General features: G+C 36.3%; 1 protein-coding gene across 3 annotated transcripts in view; it reads right to left on the bottom strand.

The window, feature by feature from the left end:
• LOC115217861 (death-associated protein kinase 1) overlaps window positions 1-24,763 on the bottom strand; it is a 337,561-nt gene that overhangs the window by 17,828 nt on the left and 294,970 nt on the right. The window contains exons 18-25 of one of the 3 annotated variants that reach the window (XR_005001521.1): window positions 24,105-24,203; window positions 22,207-22,284; window positions 21,335-21,524; window positions 18,689-18,796; window positions 17,398-17,592; window positions 15,097-15,359; window positions 11,943-12,131; window positions 9,182-10,489 (exon numbers count right to left, since the gene is read on the bottom strand). Coding sequence is in view for 1 of the 3 variants with exons in the window: in XM_029787571.2 (XP_029643431.1) it covers window positions 9,263-10,489; window positions 11,943-12,131; window positions 15,097-15,359; window positions 17,398-17,592; window positions 18,689-18,796; window positions 21,335-21,524; window positions 22,207-22,284; window positions 24,105-24,203 (2,349 nt within the window). In the remaining 2 variants the exon portion in view is untranslated. Of the gene's footprint in view, window positions 1-8,839; window positions 10,490-11,942; window positions 12,132-15,096; window positions 15,360-17,397; window positions 17,593-18,688; window positions 18,797-21,334; window positions 21,525-22,206; window positions 22,285-24,104; window positions 24,204-24,763 lie in introns of those variants that run through there. The other 2 variants (XR_005001520.1, XM_029787571.2) reach the window with 2 other exon arrangements.

The raw sequence follows: 24,763 nt of genomic DNA, 5'->3' as shown, positions 1-24,763 counted from the left end.
GGGAATTATGTACATTATTTACATTTGACGGATATTTGTCCTCATTTTGTTTGTTGTTAACACAACATTTCAGCTGATATACCCTCCAGCCTTCATCAGGTGTCTTGGGGAAATTTCGAACCTAGGTTCTCATTCCTAAGGTATTTTTCGATATTAATATTATTATTCAGGTCACTGCCTGGAATCAAACTCGGAATCTTGGGGTTAGTAGACCACACTCTTAACCACTCCACCATATGCCACAGGAATTTATTGTTAACATGATATACAAAATTTTTAAGGTGCAGCATGGCAAAATTGTTTGGAAGGTTGCTTCACAACCAAGGTCTGGGATTCAATCCCATTATATGGCATCACGGGCAAACATCCTTTACTATTGCCTTGGGTTGACCCACACCTTGAAACTGAAGCTGTATACAAAAAATCTGCCAAAAGGATTGTACTTGTAATTCCAAAAGTATAGCCTTGTGACACTGTATCATACTGATTCTGTCTGCGAATTATGTTAAGGGTACACATGTTTGTGGAATGCTCAATCATTCTGTGTTAATCCAGGAGTAAGCAATCCAGTTGATTAAACAAATGGATTCTTATCGTTAATCAACAGATTGACTACTGCAACCACCATATCTCAATAATTTCTTCCAATTTCGATTTATTGTTCACAAACAATCTATTCTTTTTGATGAATATTTCCTTACATATTCTTTCAAATATTAGATGAAAAAAAAAACCTCAAACAGATTTTCTCTGAAAATTCTTCTGTATGGTCATTGTCTATGATGAATTCGTTAATTTTATATCTAATTTTCCATGCTAGCATGGGTTGGATGCAAAAAAAAAAAAAAATTTCATGGCTAGATGCCCTTCCTCTTACCAACCTTTCCCTGTTTGTTAAATCTGCTGTTTTTCGCACCCTGCTTCTTCATCATCATCATCATCAATATTTAACATACATTTTCCATGCTAGCTTGACAGGAACTGGCAAACCCAGGTTCCATAGTCTGTTCTGGTTTGATGTCTACAGCTGGATGCTCTTTTAACAAACTTCCACTCACGTTCTACAAAAAAATTCTACTTGCAAGGCACTGCTTAGCCAGAGGACATAGTAGAAGTACAGGGTGTCACTGTTTAAAAATGCATAAGATATGTTGTTTGTCACAGTGGGACTGAACCTGGAACCATGTGGTTGGGAAGCAAGCTTCTTACCACGCAGCCACACTGTCTCTGCACAGACTATCCTCTTTTACATCTCTGTTGTCCAGTACATGCTTGCTGGCTTCTCAGTTATTATCTTTGCTCACTTTTGTTTTACATACATATAAAAAATTAAAACTGTTACAGAGCAGCATTAAATAAATAATACTATGCATTCCTTATTCTTTTTATTCATTTGTAGAATATTCTTGGAATATTTTTTGTGCAATGTCTATTTCTGCTTCTTTGCCTTCCTCCCTGATACTTTCCTCTGTTGCTTCTTTTTCTTCTTCTTCCAATCAGGACTCACACCATTAGCCACAAAGAATAATCTCTAATTCGAACCTACTCTTAAGCTACTAAGAATGCGTGTGGCAACTTGAAGATCCACCCACCACATGCGAAAGACTGGCAGCTGCACGGGCGCGAAAGCTACATTGTTATCTTCATTCCGTAAATGGTGGCTTTTAATGGGTGGAGAGCTGAACCATCCTGGGGTACAGAGGATTCGCAATCTAGACTAGGGTCTGAAAGTTTACCACACCATGGTTCCTCTGCTTTGTGGCAAAGGTAGGAAGTAAGAGTGAGAGAAAGTTGTGGTGAAAGAGTACAGTGAGGTTCACAACTCCTCCCCACCAGATTCTTGTGGAGCATAGGTGTTTTTGTTCAATAAACACTGACAATACCTGGTCTGGGAATCAAAACTGTGCTCTTACAACCATGAGTCTGCTGCCCTAACTACTGGGTCATTGCGCCTCCACTCTGTTGTCCCTCTGCCCTCCATGGTTCTTTCTCTCTCCTTCTGCTACCTCATAATCTGTGACCATCTAAACCTCTCTCATCCTTTTTTGCTTTACCTTTGACCATGTTGGTCATGTTTCTTTGTGATCTTACACCTTTTTCCTACATGGTTTGTTTACTTCTTCCTTCCTTCTGACTTTCTATCTGCTCCTCAATTGTCTCTAGTCTTATTGGACATTTTCCTTTTCCTTTGTGTTACCCATATCTGCCTGACTTGTAGCGACACAGCTTTCTTTGTTGTATATATATAATCATTATAATTATTCTTCTTTGTTGTGTTTGATTTCATCATTGTCCTGTACATTTGTTAGCTATTCCCAGTGGCTGTTTGCCTCTTGCACCACTAAAAGTGAACAATATCAATGATAAAAGGCTTGAAATTGTAAGTATCTTTTGGACATTGACTGATAAGGAATTAGCTTTTTCAAACACACACACACACACACACCTCTATAAATGCTGAAAATTGAGAAATGAGTATAGACCCCCACAAAAAAAGATTTCATTATCTCTTTCTTTCTGATTGATTAATAGTTGTTGAATACTGTTCTTTAATTAGTTGTTTTAATTCTGAGCTTTAATACAAATCTCTGGCATTTGTTGTTTAACCTCAGGGGGTGATGTAATCAACTAGTCCTTTCCCCGAAAATTTCAGACCTTGTGTCTATTGTAGAAAGGATTATTATTATTATTAAGGTGCTGAGGCTGCGAGCTGGCAGAAACGTTAGCATGCCGGGTGAAATGCTTAATGGTATTTCGTCTGCCGTTGCGTTCTGAGCTCAAATTCCTCTGAGGTTAACTTTGCCTTTCATCCTTTTGGGGTCGATAAATTAAGTACCAGTTACATACTGGGGTCGATGTAATCAACTTAATCCCCTTGTCTGTCCCCTCTATGTTTAGCTCCTTGCAGGCAATAAAGAAATAATTATTATTAAGGTGGTGAGCTGGTAGAATTCTTTCAATTACAGGCACCTGAAATTTTGGGAGAGAGGTGTTAGTTGATTACATCGATCCCAGTGCATAACAGGTACTTATTCTATTCATCTCAAATGTATGAATGGCAAAATTGACTCTGGCAGAATTTGTACTCAGAGCCTACAGAGATGGAAGAAATGCCACTAACAATAACAACAACATATGCAGAAAACTGCAGTTTTTGGTGAGGAAGTGGAGCAGTTGAACCTTCTGCTCTCTTCAGTATATGATTTTCTTTATAATTTTATCAACACTTGGAAGATGCATGGCTAAGTCCATCTTGGCCAGAATTAGGCTTAGAATATAGTGATGTAACTAAATAGTGCAAAGAATTTTGTCAGATGCTTTACCAATCCTGTATATAGGAACAAGGCAACAGATTTTAATGAGCAGGGGTACAGTAAACCATATCAACTTCAATAATTAATTGTTATTAACCCTTTAGCATTCATATAATTATGTCAAAAGTAATGCTTATTTATTCATATTGTTTTCAATTGATCATGCATTATCTTGTAGCATTGAGATTTTGATGACATGATTGTTTATTTTTGGAAGGACATTACAGGTAGGTGTGAGAGGTCAGACCTGACCAGTTTAAGCAGAAAACAGGTAGAAAATTTGGGCCGGATATGGCCATTTTAAATTAAGTTCAGTAACTGACTGGTATTTAATTTTATTGATCTTAATCAACTGGTATTTAAGTATACTCTTTACTCTTTTACTTGTTTCAGTCATTTGACTGCGGCCATGCTGGAGCACTGCCTTTAGTCGAGCAAATCGACCCCAGGATTTATTCTTTGTAAGAACAGTACTTATTCTATCGGTCTCTTTTTGCCGAACCGCTAAGTGACGGGGAGGTAAACACACCAGCATCGGTTGTCAAACAATGCTAAGGGGACAAACACACACACACACACACATATATATATATATATACATTTATACAACAGGCTCTCTTTCAGTTTCCGTCTACCAAATCCACTCACAAGGAATTGGTCGGCCCGGGGCTATAGCAGAAGACACTTGCCCAAGATGCCACGCAGTGGGACTGAACCCGGAACCATGTGGTTGGTTAGCAAGCTACTTACCACATAGCCACTCCTGTGCCTATATATAATGAACTTGTTAATCAATTTAATATGTCAACTACAATAATTAGTTGTTAATTACATTAGTGTTTAGTAACTGACTAGTAGTTAATTGATATAGCAACCTCATTGATTGATTGCTAGTTAAATAATCAACCTCAGTAATTGACCAGTACTTAATTAAATTGACCTCAATTAATGACTGGTAGTTAATTACCTTAATCAACCTTAGTCGTCAACTAATACTTAACATATTGATTTAAATCAACCTCAGTAACAGACAGGTAATTAATTATCGACTGCTACATAATTACAATGAGATTGATTGCCATATAATTATATCAATTTAAGTAATTAAATTTATAATTTAATTACATTGATCTCACCCATTAATTGAACCAGTAGTTGATTGTTATTAATTTATCAACTTTGGGAGACTAAAAAGTAAATGTGATATCACTAGAATTTGAACTCAAAGCATTTTAACCACTGCACCACCAATTTTACCACCTTCACTATTTATTGCCTGCTATGCATAGTGTCAATCAGAAAAAACTTATTACTAATTTTTTTTGTCATTACAAAATTTTATTTTTTTTATTTGTTCCTCAGTCACAGTGACCTGGCATTTTGTTTGAATATGATAGACTCTTCACCTGCAACAAGTCCTTTGTTCTTTTATGTAACCAGGTGTTTTTTAAGCTTTGTTATGAACACACTCCAAGTGTATGTGTTTTCAAACACATTTGTACACATTTGTAATCCATTAATGTTAACTTTTATTGAAAAAAGGCATAACTACAGTTTAATACCCTATTGACTCTGTTGCTTCATAACTTCCAGAAAAATGGATTCTTTTTAACGAAACTTTCACCAAATAATCACTTATATCCTGTAGATTGAGTGGATGTAAAGATTTGTTGGAAAAAATATTCCAAGTGGGTGGGGAGAGGAGTTTCGGAAGATTCACAGGACTTGACATTTTCCTCCTCATAACTTTCTGGAAAATAGGTATTTTTTTCATGAAATTTTATACAAATACCTTTCAAACAGTGTAGATTATGATTACAAAGAAATTTATAGGCAAAATTTTTGGACGTGGGGGGGGGGGGGGAGGGAGTGGAGCCAGAGAAGTTTCTGGAAAATGGAGTTTTGGATCAGACAGCCCACATAAGTTGGAATTTCTCCGTTCTGACAGTGATTTTTTTCAATGTTTTTCATCAAAGTCTTCCGAATGATGGGAGGCATCTTTCCACAATAAAAAAAATACAAAAAAAAAAAAAAAAAGAAGAAAAACTTTGAAAATTTCTTTTCTTTTCACTCCCCCCAGTCCGAAACGATTTTGGCCATTTTTTTTTCACTAAGCATTTAAAACCTGCAAGAGAAACATTTTCAGGAAAATGTGTCATTAAAAGGATATCTGGCTGTTGTTTCTAGCACATCCCAAAACCTGCCTCCTTGTTTCTTTCTCACTCACGCATCTATTGATATTTTTCAATATTTTATCTCTCCATAAACAAATTTTATGGAATGATGATGTCAATGTAACCAACTGAGTGAGGCCATGTTATGTGAATGTGTAAGAAAAGAAAACCCCACCTAAAAACATCTTTAGTGTTCATATTTATCTGTCAAATGTAATGCTTATTTGTTCACATTATTTTGAATTATTCAGGTTCAAGAGGGGTGTCCACAATATTTGCTTGTAACTTTGTAAATTTTTTATATACAGATTAGAAATTTTGTAAGTGGGTGTTTTATAGTTATGTAATTTCAGCTGATTTTGTTGAGTAAATTTGACTTTTATGGGCAGGTAAATTTAATTAACAGGTGTGAAAGCAATAACATTATGGATAAACACTAAAACTAAAATTCTCAAAGCATCTTACCTGTTTTAGTAACAAATCAGTTACTAAAACTATTGCAGATGGCAACCGACAAAAATTTTGCCACTTTTCAATATGGGGTACATTAATTTGAATTAAAATTTCATACCTTGGTGTGGAATAATTTTTTTCCACAGTTTTTCTTTTTTTGGGGTGCATTCAACATATCTGACCTCTAAACCCGCCACAAACCACTTTTTTCCGGAAAAGAAAGGTGGGAGGGGTGGTGGAGACCTTGAAGTTTCCCACTAATTGAGTTTTGTTTTGTGGGTCTTTTTTGCTTTTCCAGGTTATTTTGCATGCTTTCAATGAATGTGGCATCAAAATCATATGTAAATGGCTCCTTTATCCAGAACAAAAAAAAAAGGGAAAGATTTGGTTGCTATTTCTAGCATGTCCTGCTTCCATGTAACAGCTATTTGCATTCACACCGAAATATTTACCAACTTTTTGCCTTCCATTTATTTTTTCCACTTTATGGAAGTCAATATTTTCTCTAATGATTCTTTCAGCTTACTCCTTTAATACTGGTTTCAGATTTAGGCACAAGGCCAGCAATTTTAGGGAAGGGGTTAAGTTGATTACATTGATCCCAGGGTTCAGTTGCTACTTATTTTATTGACCCTGAAAGGATGAAAGGCAAAGTCAACTTTGGGTCAGAATGCGAAGACAGATGAAATGCTGCTAAGCATTTTGGCGAGTGGACTAATGGTTCTGCCAACTCACTAGCTTGCTTAACACCTTAATATTAGTAGTTACAATAACATAAATAATAATGATTTCAAAATTTTGCCACAAGGGCAACTTGGGGGAGGGAGATTAAGTCGATTACATTGACCCCAGTGTGTAACTGGTACTTATTTAATCAACCCTGAAAGGATGAAAGGCAAAGTCGACCTTAGCAGAATTTGAACTTAGAACGTAAAGACAGATGAAATACCGCTAAGCATTTCACCAGGTGTGCTAACGATTCTGCCGGCTCGCTGTCCTAAGATAAATAATAATAATAATAATAATAATAATAATAATAATAATAATAATCGTTTTTACCTCAGGCACAAGGTCCGAAATTTTTGGGGAGGGGGCTAATCGATTAGATCAACCCTAGTATGCAACTGGTACTTAATTTATCGACCCTGAAAGGATGAAAGGCAAAGTCGACCATGGCAGAATTTGAACTCAGAATATAAAGACAGACGAAATACCGCGAAGCATTTTGCCTGGCGTGCCAACGTTTTTGTCAGCTCGAATAATAATAATAATAATCCTTTCTACTATAGGCATAAGACCTGAAATTTTTGGGGGAGAGGGGCTAGATGATTACATTGACCCCAGTGCTCAACTGGTATTTATTTCATTGACCCTGAAAGGATGAAAGGCGAAGTCAAGCCTGGCAGAATATGGACACAGAACATGAAAACAGATGAAATGCCGCTAAGCATTTTGCCTGGTTTGCTAACAATTCTGGCAGCTTGATGCCATAATAGTAATAATAATAATAATAATGGTTTCAATTTTTGGCACAAGGCCAGCAATTTTAGGGGAGGGGATAAGTTGATTTCATCGATCCCAGTTTTCAACTGGTACTTATTTTATTGACCTCGAAAAGGTGAAAGGCAAAGTTGACCTTGGCAGAATTTGAACTCGAAATGGAAAGACGTACGAAATACCACGAAGCATTTTGCCTGGCGTGCTAACAATTCTGCCAGCTCACTGCCTTAATAATAATAATAATAATGATAACATTAGTAGCAGTAATAGTAATAACAACATTAGCAATATGGAAACAGGAGGTTACGAATGGGGGTATGTGATAACACGAAAATATACAAGTTTCAGTTAGAAATATAAATAAATACATTTTCCTTGTTTTTTAGGGGCAGGGTTGTTTTCCATGTACAAGATATAATATAGAATCATTATTCAGGAGGGGTTAAAAATTCATTTATTTATTTATTCATTTATTTATTGATCCACAGGGAAGTAGTAAAAAACAAAAAAAAAACAAAACAAAAAACGTAATAATAAATATAAACAATTCCCAACCCTCCCCTCAACAATCATCATCATTATTTTCTTGTTGTAATAGAATAATAGTATTGGTTGTTGTTGTTGTTGTTGTTATTGTTGTTGGTGGTGTCTTTAATCTGTCACCTCCACCCCTACCCCAACCCATAACTGTTGCTTTGTCTTTTCAGGAGTTAAATACGAAACAATGTAAGAATGAGAGGAATGGGAAAGACAAGAAGGAGAAGAAGAAGAAGAAGTAGGAAGAGGAGGAGGAGGAAAAACAAGAAAAGAAAAGAAGAGAGGATGAGCAAAAAGACAAAAAAAAATGAGAAAGAAGAAGAATAGGTGATGAGAAAGGAGAAAGAGGAAAAGGAGAAACTAGATTATAATCAAACAAAAGAATAATTTACAATGTTTATTTAAGATGTTATATGTGATGTTGTAGCACTCATGCTTTGATGACCAACTTCTAATATTGCATTTGTGTTCAGTATATAGGTGTGTGTGTTTGCATATATGTATATATATGTGTATGTGTGTATATGTATATATTTATATATATGTTTATATATTTATATATATAAATATATATGTTTATATATTTATATATATAAATATATATGTTTATATATTTATATATACATATATGTTTATATATTTATATATATATATATGTTTATATATTTATATATATATATATGTTTATATATTTATATATACATATATGTTTATATATATATGTTTATATATTTATATATGTTTATATATCATATATATATGTTTTTATATTACATATATATGTTTATATATATGTGTATATATATATATATATATATATACACACACATACACAAATGTGTGTATGTATATATGCAAGTGTGTGTATGTGTATGTATGTACATGTGTGTGTGTAAGAGAGGGAATATATATATGTTCAAGTTATTTTAAAGCAAGTTTAAGAATAACACCTAAACATTTATACTGATGGGGGAGACTCAATACTAAAAACAGAGTCATCAGATTTTTTTATAAAATTCTTTCTGATTGGGATTTCAAATTTCCTTTGATGGTTTATTCAACCAGTTGCATAAGTCGTAAGCAAACCTTAAGAGCCCCAGTCAAAACGAATTTTCTAACACACACGCATACATATACAATATATATACACACACATACATATATAGACATGTGTATGCGTTGCAGCTTGGAATACAGTGTGATAAAGATAGAGAGAGAGAGAGAGAGAGAGCTGCCAGTGTGAGCACCATTATGTGACAGTCCATTTTATTTCTCCTCCAGCCCCTACCGAGACAAACTAGACAGGGTGTTTGTAGATACATTAGTGCCCTGTCGACTTCCACCACTATTGTCTTCCCCACTATTGTCTTCATAGCCAACTTGGTAAAGAAGAAAATGGGGGTAGAGAGCTTCAACGATGTCCCCACGACCCATCTCTTTCAGTCTATTCACTAATATGGTCACAGTGGCATTAGGGTCTGATGACCATTCTTCTAGTGTTCGATTCGTTTTGCTTTCATGCTTCTTGCTGCCGGAATCCAGTGAAGGGAGAACTTTTGTGAGCCCAAGTGTTACAGCTAGCAGGCACCAGTCTCGCCCCATTGGTTCAGCTGGGTCGAGCATAGCACTTAAAATACGTCTCGCATGGATAGTCAGCATAGAAATATGCAAGTCCACCCCCAGTGTAACATTATCCATGACATCAGGGGAACCGAGAAAAATAACCTCTGCAATGCATTCTGGTTCCATTTTGTCCAATTTGACACTAAGGGTATGATTCAGTTGGCATTCAATGAGCTGTCTTGGAGAGTAGCTGGATACCACTTTTACATGTTCTTCTAGCTGTCCCCTGTGAAGTATGTGTCGCTCTATTTGAAAATAGGGACAGATGTCATGAATGATTTGTTCGACAGCTGTGACAAAGTCCTCGAGAAAGTAGAAAACTGCCGTCCGAGATTCTTTTGGACCTCGGACTTTGATTTCAAAGAATTGTTCATTTTTGTCCATGTTCAGGATTCCTTCTAACTCACCACAGCAGTATTTGGAACCATGGTGCCACTGGTACAAATCAAGTGAAGGATCATCATTCTCCAGCACCAAAGTCCTTCTCAGCTGTACCTGAACTCTTGGAAAGAGGTATTTGAACTGATTACCAGAATCTGACACAGATATTATCCTCATCCCGCCGTAGATAGCATCTGCATAGTGTTGAGAGTCCTTCTGCCAGAGACCGTTCAGGGTTTCAACGAAATTCAAACAAGGAAATTCATATTCAACATCACCGTCATTGTCACATTGTGTACAGACTTCAAGACATTCGAGAACCTTAAGCAAGTCTAGAGCATCAGTTTCGGGGTACATTAGTTGAAATTCATCAATACTAAAACAACCTGTAATCCGAGTCTGGAGGATCTTGTCATGAGAAATGAGGTTTCCAATGACATCCGTACACAACCAGTTGGGATGGAGCACCACAAGGTCAGGCCCAGTTTCATTTTCAAGGTAAATCACCTGAAAAGTAAATAATAATGTTGTTAATATGATAATAATAATAATAATAATGATAATAATAATGATAATGATAATAATGATAATAATAATAATAGTAATAATAATAATAATAATAATGATAATAATAATCATCCTTTTTATTAAAGGTACAAGGCCAGAAATTTGGGAGAGGAGACTAGTCAAATGCATCAACCCCAGTACTCAACTGGTACTTTATTGACCCCAAAAGAATGAAAAGCAAAGTCGACCTTGGCGGAATTTGAACTCAGAATGTAGCAGCAGATGAAATACTGCTAAGCATTTCACCTGGCGTGCTAACGATTCCGCCAGTTAGCCGCCTTAATAATGATAATAATAATAATGATAATAATACTTTCTACTGGAAGCACAAGGCACCAAATTTGGGGGAAGGGATTAAGTTGATTACATCGACCTCTAAGCGTAACTGGTACTTATTTGATTGACCCTAAAAGGATGTAAAGCAAAGTTGAACCTGGCAGAATTTGAACTCAGAGTGTAAAAACAGACAAAATACCACCAAGCATTTCACCTAGCGTTCTACTGATTCTGCCAACTCAATGCCTTAATAATAATAATAATGGTTTAAAATTTTGGTACAGGGCCAGTAATTTTGGGAAGGGATTAAGTTGATTACATCGACCCCAGTACACAACAGGCACTTATTCTATTAACTCCGAAAGACCAAAAGGCAAAGTCAACCTCAGTGAGGTTTGAACTCAGAACAGACAGATGAAATGTCACTAAGCATTTTGCTTGGTGTGCTAATGATTCTGTCAGCTTGCCCCCTTTATAATAATAACAATCCTTTCTACTATAGGCACAAGGCCTGGGTTTTGTGGGGAGGGGAACAGTCGATCACATTGGCACCAGTACTCAACTGCTACTTAATTTATCGATACTGAAAGGATGGAAGGCAAAGTTGACCTCGGTGGAATTTGAACTCAAAACATTGGGGCAGACAAAATACCGCTAAGCATTTCGCCTGGCTTGCTAACAATTTTGCCAGCTCACCTCCTTAATAATAATAATAATAATAAGCATCATCATCATCATCATCATCATGGTGATGGTGATAGTGATGATGATGATGGTCCTTTCTAACTCTGGCACAAAGCCAGCAATTTTGATGCAAGAGGGTTAGTCAACTATATCAGCTCCATCCTTAGGGGAATGAAAGATAAAACTGACCTAGGCAGGATTTGAAATCAGAATGTAAAGAGACAGAACAAATAGCACAGGCATTTCATATGCTGCTCTAATGATTCAGCCAATCCACAATCCTTAATAAATTCTAACATAGGGAGAATTTATCTTATTTGATCCCTGAAAGGGTGGAAAAGACAAACAAAAAGAAAACAAAAAAACAAATATTACACTAGTGGGATTTGAACTTATTTAAATGTACAGCAAGCAGGAAAACAATAAGACTTACCTCACCAATTAACTGCAATTGGTGCACAAGGGATTTTAGATCGATTTCACCTGCTAAGGGGTTAATCTTTGTGCGAACATGCTCTGAGAAACTCTTCCAATCTAATACTGGATATGATGATGAGGCTCGACGCCAGTACGGAAGCTGTGAGACCATGAGTTCCAAAAAGCCAGATGTTTGTGGTAATGACTGTTAAAATAGATGTAACAATGTTAATATAAGTCCTTTGTGTGCAACAAAGCAGTACTGGATTAAAAAAGCCATCTGTATATCACACTCAATGTAAATGCATTGCAAAAAAGAAACTTTACTGTAATATTCATTTGAAGATATTTTTTATGGATGTGCTGTGTTTAATTCTTTAGCATTTAATCTCTTTTACTTGTTTCAGTGATTTGACTGCGGCCATGCTGGAGCACCATCTTTAGTCAAGCAGATCGACACCAGGACTTATTCTTTGTAAGCCTAGTACTTATTCTATCGGTCTCTTTTGCTGAACCGCTAAGTTACGGGGACGTAAACACACCAGCATCGGTTGTCAAGCCATGTAGGGGGAAGAAACGCAGACACACAAACACACACCCATATATATATACATATACACAACGGGCTTCTTTCAGTTTCCGTCTACCAAATCCACTCACAAGGCTTTGGTCAGCACGAGGCTATAGTAGAAGACACTTGCCCAAGGTGCCAGGCAGGGGGACTGAACCCAGAACCATGTGGCTGGTAAGCAAGCTACCTACCACACAGCCACTCCTGCGCCTGGTCATATCTGGCCCAAATATTCTACCAGTTTTATGCTAAAACTGACCAGATCCAACATCTCACACCTACCCTACAATGCCATTCTCAAAATATACGAACACACCATTGAAATGTCAAAGTTACAAGATAATGCATGATTAATTCAGAACAATATAAATAAATAAGCAATACATTTGACAAGGAAATCTGGATGCTGAAGGGTTAAAAATACAAATATATCTGTAGTGAATTCTCATCAGCCACTTCTAGGAAGATTTTTAACTGTTACTGATATATTTGTTATTTGTGACCCTTTCGATACAAACCTATCTGAGGACCATCCCTGGTTCTATGGAACAAATTTGCTGTTTTGAAGTAATTTAACTTAAATTCTAGTATCAAAATTTCATTCTTTTATTCTTTTATACTTGTTTTAGTTGTTTGACTGTGACCATGCTGGAGCACCGCCCTAATGGGTGTTTTAGTCGAAGAAATCAACGCCAGGTCCTATTCTTTGTAAGCCTAGTACTAATTCTATCAGTCTCTTTTGCAGAACCTCTAAGTTAGAAGGACATAAACACACCAACATCAGTTATCAAGCAATGGTGGTGGTAGTGGTGGGGAACAAACACAGACACAAAGACACATGCATATAAATATATACATAAATACCTACATATATATATATATATATACGTTTAAATATTTGTTGTGGCTAAACTGGCAAAATGACCATTCCTAAATACAACAATATATATATATATATATATATATATATATACACAATGGGTTTCCTTCAGTTTCTGTCTATCAAATCCACTCACAAGGCTTTGGTTGGCCCAAGGCTATAGTAGAAGATACTTGCCCAAGTTGCCATGCAGTGGGACTGAACCCAGAACCATGTGGTTGAGAAGCAAGCTTCTTACCACACAACCACACCTTGTACACCAAACACCAATTTAATAATAGCAAGGTTGTTTTACTAAATTCTTTATTATTTTCAAAATTAACTGAAACAATGGTAGTATATTTCAAAAGAAATATGGTGACAAAAGGGTTAACACAGTACATCCATAATTTTGCTTTTTCCTGATTCAGGACACTACCCAAGCCCACCATGACACTTCCATGAAGAAAATGGATGGAAGGATGGAAATAATGTATAAACATAAGAAAAAAATACACCTGTAGTTATTAGGAGCTCAATTAAAAATACATTATTAAGCTCCAATATGTTCTTACAATGCTGTAAATCAGGGTGAAACCAACTTGCATATATAAACGGAATTGGTAAAACAACCTTTTACAGCAGAGGCATAGATCTCATATGTAGTTTTATTCTAATAGTGCTCAACAGCTGTTTCATTAGCATTAGATATCATTATTTCGATAATTACACAATTATGATACATAATTATATATATATATATATATATATATATATATATATATAAAATAAGGGTGAAAAAATTGGATATTAATTTAATAATACCATCAATTTAACACCAAGTGGTTTAGCGCATTTATATATATATTTTATTTATATATATAAACACACATACATTTATTTATATATATGTTATTTATATATATGTATATACATACACAAAAATTCTATAATTATGAGCATAATTATTGCTGTCTGGGAGATATCTTATGGTAATAGAATAGTATTTTAACTGCTGTTTCTAAATTTTGGTATGTGGTGAAGCAAATTCTGCTGAACCCTAATTATAACTATGCTCATAATTATAGAATTTTTGTATAAGTTTACCGATAATGGTTCTTTTAATATACTGAACTACTTGGTAAAATTATCAATTATTAATTAACTAATTTTACTCTTTATTATTATTGATAATACTCTTTTACTTGTTTCAGTCATTTGACTGCGGCCATGCTGGAGCACCGCCTTTAATCGAGCAACTCGACCCCAGGACTTATTCTTTTTGTAAGCCCAGAACTTATTCTATCGGTCTCTTTTGCCGAACCGCTAAGTTACGGGGACATAAGCACACCAGCATCGGTTGTCAAGCAATGCTAGGGGGACAAATACAGACACACAAACACACACACGCACATATATATATATATATATATATATATATATACATATACGACGGGCTTCTTTCAGTTTCCGTCTACCAAATCCACTCACAAAGCTTTGGTCGGCCCGAGGCTATAGTAGAAGACACTTGCCCATGGTGCCACGCAGTGGGACTGAACCCGGAACCATGTGGTTGGTAAACAAGCTACCTACCACACAGCCTATATATATATATAAATATAAATTTGATATCAAGGGAAATCTCACCAAGTCAAATTTAAAATTTCTTAGTTTCAATAATATATTTGCTTGTGAAAGAGAGGAACAAATAGAGGAGAGTAATTTCTGAACGTGACCAACCTTTACAATTTGTCCCTTCATTTCAGCAATTTGTCTTTTGAGAGCTTTCATATCAGATGAACCAGCCACCTGGGTGTCTATAACAAATACTCGATCCACAATTTCCATGTCATTGCCAAACTCCTTCTGTGCCTTTGTAAGAATCATTTGTGTCTCTTTACAGACATATTCACCACGATTGTTACGGCTGCAGCTGGTAGCTTGATCCGCATGAGTTGCAACAAGGATGACCCCAAGTGCATTTAAAGGTTTTCCACATTGACCTACAACAACAAAAAATGATTAGATAGAAGTGATTGTTATCATTTGACTTATGTGCCTGTATATGCAAGTGTGTTATATTGTGTGTATTTGTATATTTTTCGGCGTGGGTGAAGGCACGTGGCTTAGTGGTTAGGGCATTCGGCTCGTGATTGTAAGGTCGTGAGTTTGATTCCCGGCGACGCGTTGAGTCCTTGAGCAAGACACTTTATTTCACGTTGCTCCAGTCCTCTCAGCTGGTAAAAATGAGTTGTACCTGTATTTCAAAGGGCCGGCCTTGTCACACTTTGTGTCACGCTGAATCTCCCTGAGAACTACGTTAGGGGTACGCGTGTCTGTGGATTGCTCTGTCACTTGCACGTTAATTTCATGAGCAGGCTGTTCCGTTGATCGTATCAACTGGGACCCTCGTCGTCGTAACTGACGGAGTGCTCAAATAGAAAAAAAAAAAAATTTTTCGCCGTGCATATACAGGTGAGGGAGACACAATGGCTCAGTGGTTAGGGCAGCGGACTCGCGGTCGGAGGCTCACGGTTTCAATTCCCAGACCGGGTGTTGTATGTGTTTATTGAGCGAAAACACCTAAAACTCCCTGTTGTACTCTTTCACCCCCCCAACTTTCTTTCACTCTCTCTTCCTGTTTCTTGAGTAACGCTGTGATGGACCGGTGTCCTGTCCAGCTGGGGGGAACACATATGCCACAGAAAACAGGAAACTGGGCCCATGAGCCTGGCTAGGCTTGAAAAGAGCACATAAAAAAAAATATACAAGTGAGAGCAGGGTTGGTGAATGTGTGTGTGTAAATGTGTTGATTTGCATCTGTGTTTCTGTATCTGTTGGTGAGTGAACATTGGTATGATGGTGAGTATATGTTGGTGCATATATGTGTGTGTGTGCATATGTTGTAGTGTGTATGTATATTTGTGGGTATACACATGTTGTAGTGTGTATGTATATTTGTGGGTATACACATGTTGGTGTGTGAATGTGTTAGTTTGCATGTGTGTTTGACCATGCTTGTATTACAGTATGTATGTATAATTGAACATATATATATATACACCCAGAACCATGCTAATAGCTTAGGAGTGAAATTTAGGATTTCTCGGTTTTCTGTGAATTAGCATGGGTCACCCAAAAACTGAAGAATCTGAAATAAAAAAGGATGTTACCCAGAATAATGAAAACATAACATTGGTGTTGCCATAGTGTGCAAACCAGCTGGGGAAAGTTTTATCAAAATAGATTCACAGAAAACCAAGATATCCTAAATTTCACGAAGCTATTAGCATGGTTCTGGATGTATGTTGGTGACAGCATGTATATGATTCTGTGTACACGTATGTTGGTGTGTACATTATTGTGTGTATGTGCTTGACAGTGCATTTATTGTAGTATGTATTGTAGTATGTATGTATGTATTGTAGTATGTATGTATGTATGTAGGTACGTATGTATATATATAACGATGATAATGATGATATAAATAGATGAGTGTATTTTTGCCTTGTTAACAATTAACACGGAAAAAATATACCATTTATTCTTTTGAATAATATCAGTGGAATCTTTGAAACATGTGTCAAAAGTAAAAGTATTTGATTTATACCTGCAATAAATTCCATGTATATATATGTGTGTGTTGGTGATGGCATGTATGATTCTGTGTGCATGTGTGTTGGTGAATGTATATATATGTTGATGTGTACATTGGTGTGCAGTAATGTTTGTCTCCACTCGAACATGAATGTTCTATTAGAACAAACTATACTGCCATAATTACTATGAATGAAATTCTTATATTGGCCTTTTGGTGCAAAATGCACACTTCCAATATGAGAGAAGTTCTCTCATGGTTAGTATCGCAGTATAGTTTGTTCTAATAGAACATCCACATTTAAGCAGGTATAAATGTTATCTATTCATATTAATATTGCCTCTGCTGCTAATATGCATTGGTGTGTGTGTTAATGTGATGTCAAATGCATGCTCATGTAGCAACATAGGAGCAGAAGGTTAATGAAAATGGTGCCAACTTACCCAGAGGAGGTTGCAGACCAGACCTGGACTTGACAAAATTCAACCAGAACATCACTTGGGCAATTTGCTCGTCAAAAGAATCCGTTAGACTAAATCCAATAATGGTGACACAATTTTGGTCATGTAAAAAATGGTCGTAGAGCATATAATAAGGTTGGTAGCCAGAGAAGTCCCAGATACTCACATCACCAATTCCTAGAGAATTAAAAATGATACATGTAAACATTTGTATATGCATGTATGTTCATGTGAGAGAAGGAGAAAGATTAAAAAGGGTGATTAAGCACATGAACACAAAACAGGGAGTCCCCCTCCTCTTCCTCCTCATCATTTTTACATGTACTCTTCAATGTTTCCAACAATCAGTTGAAGATGCTATGAATGGCCCTAAATGTGAAATGGCAGCAATATATGACAAATGAATACCTTTATGGAGACCTGCTGAAAGTTAGCGAGAAGATTGGACAAAGACGGCCGCAACTATTGGGTCACTGCATGTGCCACCCTGAATTGGAAGCATCCAAATTAGTTTTGTGGAACCCACGTTATGGTGATATAAGAAGAGGGGAAACTTTGTCACACAAATATTAACTTGATTGCAGGTACTGGCCTGGAATGTATCCTGGACATTCAGGCAGTGATGATGGGTCGAGAAGTGTGGTGGTCTATGTTGGAACCCGGCCATAATAATAAAATTGTGGATCAGTTGGAAGTGTTGAGGTAGGTTTTCTATGGCCAGATTCCCTTCCCGTTGCCAATCTTCGCCTCTTTCTAATCAAGGTAATATTTCACCCCATGGTCGGACATGTTTCCATGAAAGATTGGAAACAAAAGAAACAGCTTGTATGTAAGTGATACTTGATTATGACTAGTGTGCAATGTCAAGACAAAGAGATACAAACACATGCATGAATACACACATGTGCATATCCACACACACACACACACACAACAGCAGCTTTGAGTTTCCAGCTACCAAATTCACTGTCAGAACTTCAGTTGGTTTGAAGCTATAGTAGATGATAATGACACAAGGTGCCACATGGTGGGACTGAACACAAAAGCATGTGGTTAGAAAATAAACTTATCAGCCACTCCTGCACATAGTGAGTTTCACTTAAATATATAAAATGCAAAAGAAAAAAAAACCCCCAAAAACCCTGCTTAACCACTCAACCATGTTTATGCCTTTGCAGTAGAAAATACAATTATAAATATTTTGGGATCTTGGAATCAAGACAGTAATTCTTACTTCATTGTTAACAAAATTTTAGACAAGAATAGTACAAACCTTTTACATTTACTTGTTGGACATCTATTCCTTTGGTATATGTAGGGTTACCAATTGAGTAACAAAGTGGTGTTGGTAAGCTGTATTGACGTAGCATACGAGACCGGTCTGAAAAAACAGAATGTTTAATAAATTTGCTACAATTACAGCTATACTAGTTAATATCTTTCTATTAAGTTTGTCAACAACAGGTTTCTGACTCAGACATAGTGTCTGAATGAATAGTAATTATGGAAAAAATGGCATAGGAAGGGTGATGCATATACTGTGCACAGATAAATTTTTTCACAAATTATAGTGTAGCTTACAATGCATTGCTTACCCATACTTTTTAATTGAACTGAATTAATTTTAATTTTCTAAGTATCACCATTATAGGTATTTACACTCTGGTGAAATTAAGAAATCAACTTGTAAATAAACAAAACCCTCGAGTGCATCAGTGTACACACATGCACACACACAGTAGCATATCTATGTATCCATGTATATATGCACATGTGTCTACACACATAGGCACACCATGATCTATACACACACAAATGAGGGTTGATTCATATAAAAAAGGAAGTGGACAAAATAATATGACCACTTGCTTATTGGGAAATTTGTAAGTTCGATTTAAATTTTTTTTTTAAAAGATAATCAAACCAAATGTTCATCATTTTGAGCCACTCACCCAATGAGTATTTCTGCCGAATGCGGTGAAAATCTGTTCAACTATTTTCAAGTAATTTTGTAAACACACAGACAAAGACAAGTGATTACAAAATACCCTTACATGCACAAGGTAATGAACTAATACAGGTAATATGTGTTAGTGCTAAAGATTTTGTATTGTAATGAAGGAGGCAGTAGTGGCTGGAATACTCTATAGTAGGGGGGATTTCCCTCAGTCATCAGGCTATGCATCATTTGATGTGAAACTGGGGGTCATTTGGTATGAGACTGGGAATCATTTTGTAGAAGGCTGGGAATCATTTTGTATGAGGCTGGGATTGTTTGGGTATGAGGCTAGGGATTATTTGGTATCAGGCCAAGGATCATTTTGTATGAGGCTGGGATTGTTTTGGTACCAGTTTGTACAGAAAGAATAAATTTTAAAGTTTTATTTCTATTTTATTATGATATGGATGGATGTCAACAGCCCCATAAAGAAGTGCCAATCACTCAAAGTGGATGAAACTCATGGAAGAGGGAAACCTAGGAAGACATGAGAATAAATACTGAAGGATGACCTCAGGACATTGAGTCTTATGGAGGAGATGACAAAAGACCTAGATGTCTGGTACCTTGCTGTACTTAAGAAGACCTATCCCATCCTCCACAGCAGATGTGTTAATGTTGCTCCCCATGATGAAGCCCTGTGCCAGTGCCACATTAAAAGCACCAAGCACACACTGTAAAGTGGTTGGCATTAGGAAGGGCATCCAGCCATAAAAACCAAGCCAAATCAGACTGGATTCAGGTGCAGCTCTCAGGTTTGCTAGCTCTGGTCAAATTGTCCAACCCATGCCAGCAAGGAAAACAGATGTTAAAGGATGATGATGATGATGACAACTGCAGTTTGTAGGGTGTTTTTGCATTATATATGCGTTATATATGTAGTAGTTGAATTATATATATACTGCATTTCACTGTGTTTTTGTTATGTGTGTGGTCACCTGGTCTGCAGAGAAATTTAAAAAAAAGGTTGGTGGGGGGATGCTCTATGGCGTATGTGTCAAACTAGGTAGACTGTGAAGTACATCAGAGACCTGATACTAAATGACAGTGAAGATAGGGGACTAGTAGCAATAACTTGGTAAGACTGTTTGATCTAAGTGTGTCAAATGTGATAGTGTATGGCAGTGAAACAGGAAACTAAAGGTGCAAGAGAATTAGAAAGTGGAGAGATAGATAGAGGAAGATGTATGGTGTATGTATAAAAAGTATGATATTGTTTAGCAGTAAAGGGATTACATCATTTGTGTGTGAGAGAGAGAGAGACTATTTAAGGCTTAATGTGTAGGACACACTACGTGACATGATGCAAAAGAGGTCAAGGTGTGACAGTAGAAGAACTACTGTATAACAGTAATATGAGAATAGTAAAAGACTAATAGTGCTTTCAGAAACGGCAATGTGAAGAACAACTTTTTTCTTATAAAATATTATTTTATATCAGTGTTTCTTAACCTGGGTCCATATAAGATTTTTTTGGTGGTGGGGGGGGGGGGGACAAAACAACAAAATAGTAAATTGTGGATACACAATGGTATTTTAAGGCCTCTGAAACAATTTTGCTTTAGATGTATGTATTGTTATATTTTGCAAGAAACAGTTAGGTTTCTTTCTTTGACATTTTACATAGTTCAACCTAGACAAGTTAATGTGTGAAAACAGAATAAGAATTTTACAAGAAGTTCCTATAAAACTAGTTTTTTAACATTGAATGGTTCCATAGAATGGCTCCAAAGGGACCCATAGATATAAAAATGTTTGAAAACCCTTGTTTTATATGAAGAAAGATATATCTTTACCAAAGTGTCTAACATGGAATCTCATAAATAATAAACAAATAAGTAAAAATTTTGTCATGGGATGTGTGTTGAAGCTGTAATAATGTATTGTATTCTAAGTAGAAAGTGTTGAAAATATACAAACTTTTCTCTCTGGCAGATAAAGAGCCAGTACTAAAGAGGCGCCCTCGAAAGAAACTGTAGAGGGTGCCACATTTGAGAGATTCTATAAGGGTAGATTTTCCAACAGCAGTTGAACCGAGAATCTTAAGTTTGATTCGAGACAGGTTTTGATTCTGTGGATTTAATTGTTGGATGAAAGCAGTAACTCGATCCTGTGGAGAGAGAAAAAAACAGTAGTCATTAATAATGGTTAATAATAATAGTAATAATAATAATAATCCTTTCTCCTGGAGGCACAAGGCCTCAAATTTGTCGGGAGGGGACTAGTCAATTACATTGACCCTGGTGTTTCACTGGTACTTAATTTATCGAACCCGAAAGGATGAAAGACAAAGTTGACCTCGGCGGACTCTGAACTCGATATTTGTAATTTTTTTATCGTCGGTATCTACATATTAAATTTGAGCACAATCGGATTGAGGATGCCTGATATCCTAGAAGCCACACATATAGAATGGATTTATATAAGAGAATATAAAATAACATGCAATTTTGATGGAAGGTTCTAATTTGGATCACTTTAAAACAGGAAGTTTGTATCATACAAACTGAGACAGTCTCAAGCAGGTAGGTATTAACAGGGTTAGCCATTTTGTTGCTATATTTCTGTTTCAATTAATTTTGAAAATAACGAAGAATTTAGTAAAATAATATTGTCATCATTAAACTGGTATTTAGAATATAAATTAACATGAAATGTTGACAGTGTTTCATTTAGATTATTAGCATGTAACATTGTATCATACAATCAAGGGACAGTCTCAGTTGGGTTAGCATCAAAAGGTTTAAAGAATTATATATTGAATAAATAGAGATAGAATGTATTCAACTCACCCCATGGACCTTATTCAGCAGTTCAGCAATGTCTGTATAACCCTGAGCTAGTGCCATGATTTCAGCAGTAACACCATCCTGATACCAACAGAGAACATAATAATAAATGTTAAAGTAACAGAGAAATAATCTGTTAAAAAGAAAAAAAAAAAAGCACCAAAGACCAGGCACTGTCCATCAAAGGATATTAGAGAAAATCTTTATATCTCCACTTCTATATTAATAAGTACCATAAATCCTCGAGTATAATCTGCATTTTTTTTCCCAAAATTTAAAGGTCAAAATCCCTACTGCGTACTATATAGGAGGTTAGAATTGAAAATTGTTTTCTAAGCAATGTCCAAGTGTCTATTTGCTGCCTGGCAATGTTTATTCAGACGCATTTTGTGATGTCGGGTGCGAAAATACCTTAAACTAAGCCTGAAAGTAATGAAGTCATAAAAGAATCATCCATAACTTGCAGCAAGCAATATTTATTAAACGTTATTGCTGTTATTTCTCTATTTTCTGCAAACAAAATGCTACAAAAAAGCTACACGTTTGCATTATGTTATATGTACAATAATAATAAAGGACGTTACCATATACAGTTTTACAAACCAAGGACATTATATAGACCTCCTTCACTCAAGTTAGAAAAAGGGTGTGTATTATACACAAGGTTTAGGTTTTTCAGAGGTACAGCCCCCTAAAAATCCCCTGCGTATTATACTCAAGGGCGGACTATACTCGAGGTTTTATGGTAAATGAAATAGTGTTTGCAAGCCTATAATTCATCTTTCTTATGGTGTTGGAAAGGTTTCAAAAGTTTAAAACTGTAAATTTGATTTAACATGGCAATTTATGTGCCTGATTATTAGTCCTCCCAATCATTACTCAACAATCACAGGAAACAAATATAATCCCCTACTGGTCACCTAATATGATAACCCTGTACATATAAGGTTGTCTAGTTAAGATGTACATTTGCAACTATGGGATTTCAGGTTCGATCCCACTGTGGCACAGTTCACTGAGTAAGCATGTTCTACAACAGCCCTGGGTCAACCAAAGCCTTTATGAGTGAAAATAGGTAAATAAAAACTTATGAAAGCCTACTAGAGGGACTGTTCATGTTCTTGAGTCTTCACGTTTCTGCTGGACCCTGAGTCTTTAGATGGGTCCACTTTAATAACAAACACTGAGGCTAAATCTCTAGTCTGAGGATAGCTTCCTCTCTTCCTCTTACCAGTTTTGGATGCCTTGAAAAGGGTCAAGGGAACTGATCAAGCCATAATACCTTTCTCCTCACTGTCTGGGTCCACTTAGATGTAAATTTAAAAAAATAAATTGATCAGGAGGAAAAGTATTCATAATCTTTGCGTGCCCAACAACATTGTTATTATCCTTGGCAGCTTTTCCTCCATTGTCTACACCATCACCACCATCACTATCATCATTTAATAGCTATCTTCCATGCTGGATGGTTCAACAAGAACTGGCAAATTGGAGGACAACGTTATGTCCCAATATATGCTTAGACACAATTTCTATAGCTGGATTGCCCTTCCTAATACCAACATTTTACAGGGTGTACTGGGTGCTTTTTATATGGTGCCAGCACTAATGAAGATCATTTATAACTTGCAAGAATGGGAAAGAACTGACCCTCAGCTTGGATATTTGCAAACTCTCCTAAAGGATACTCATGGAGCAGGTATTGTGTTACACTGGGGTACCACGATGAAGTACAGCTCACGGCTGTTGATGACCTGAGGCTATATCAAAATTCCATGCAGTGGGATTGAAACTGGATCTACACAACTGTGAAGCAGGGTTCATGCATCTACTTTTATTGGTGACATAATTTAAAACAAAGACAAATGAGAAAGAAGAGAGACGAGAAAGATGAATGTTACCTTATTCTTGGCATCAGCATTTGCTTCTGATAGTAAAAGACACCGGACAATTTCAATATGACCAGCCTTACTGGCCAGGTGTAAAGCCGTTGCTCCTGCCTGTAAATAGACAATGATGGACATATATTTCATGGTCAAACAAACATGTTATTTTTATATTATTACACACATACCTATAATACATAGAGTAACCAGAAACTGAAAGATGTCCATTGTATGTATGTGTGTACCCTTGTCTAGATATTCATTATATAAGCAAGGTAATTAATTTCCAGTAATCCAGGGCAAACATCTCAAGCTATGGGAAATTATCATCTTGCTTGGAAACAGATGAAGATTGGTGATAGATTATAAAAAGATTTGCCTTAATAGGTGTAGGCATGGCTGTGTGGTAAGAAGCTTGCTTCCCAACCACATGGTTCCAGGTTCAGTCCCACTGCGAGGCATCCTGGGCAAGTGTCTTCTATTATAGCCTCATGCTGACCAAAGTCTTGTAGGTGGATTTAGTAGATGGAAACTGAAAGAAGGCCATTGGGTATATATATATATATGTGTGTGTGTGTGTGTGTGTGTGTATCCCACCACCACTTGACAGCAGATGTTGGTTTGTTTACATTCCCGTAACTTAGCAATTTGGCAAAAGGAACTGATAGAGTAGG

The sequence above is a fragment of the Octopus sinensis genome, linkage group LG12, assembly GCF_006345805.1.
Source record: "Octopus sinensis linkage group LG12, ASM634580v1, whole genome shotgun sequence".
Taxonomy (NCBI): Eukaryota; Metazoa; Mollusca; class Cephalopoda; order Octopoda; family Octopodidae; genus Octopus; species Octopus sinensis.
The sequence above is the reverse complement of the archived record's forward strand: the minus strand, read 5'-3'. Positions and strand labels throughout refer to the sequence as shown.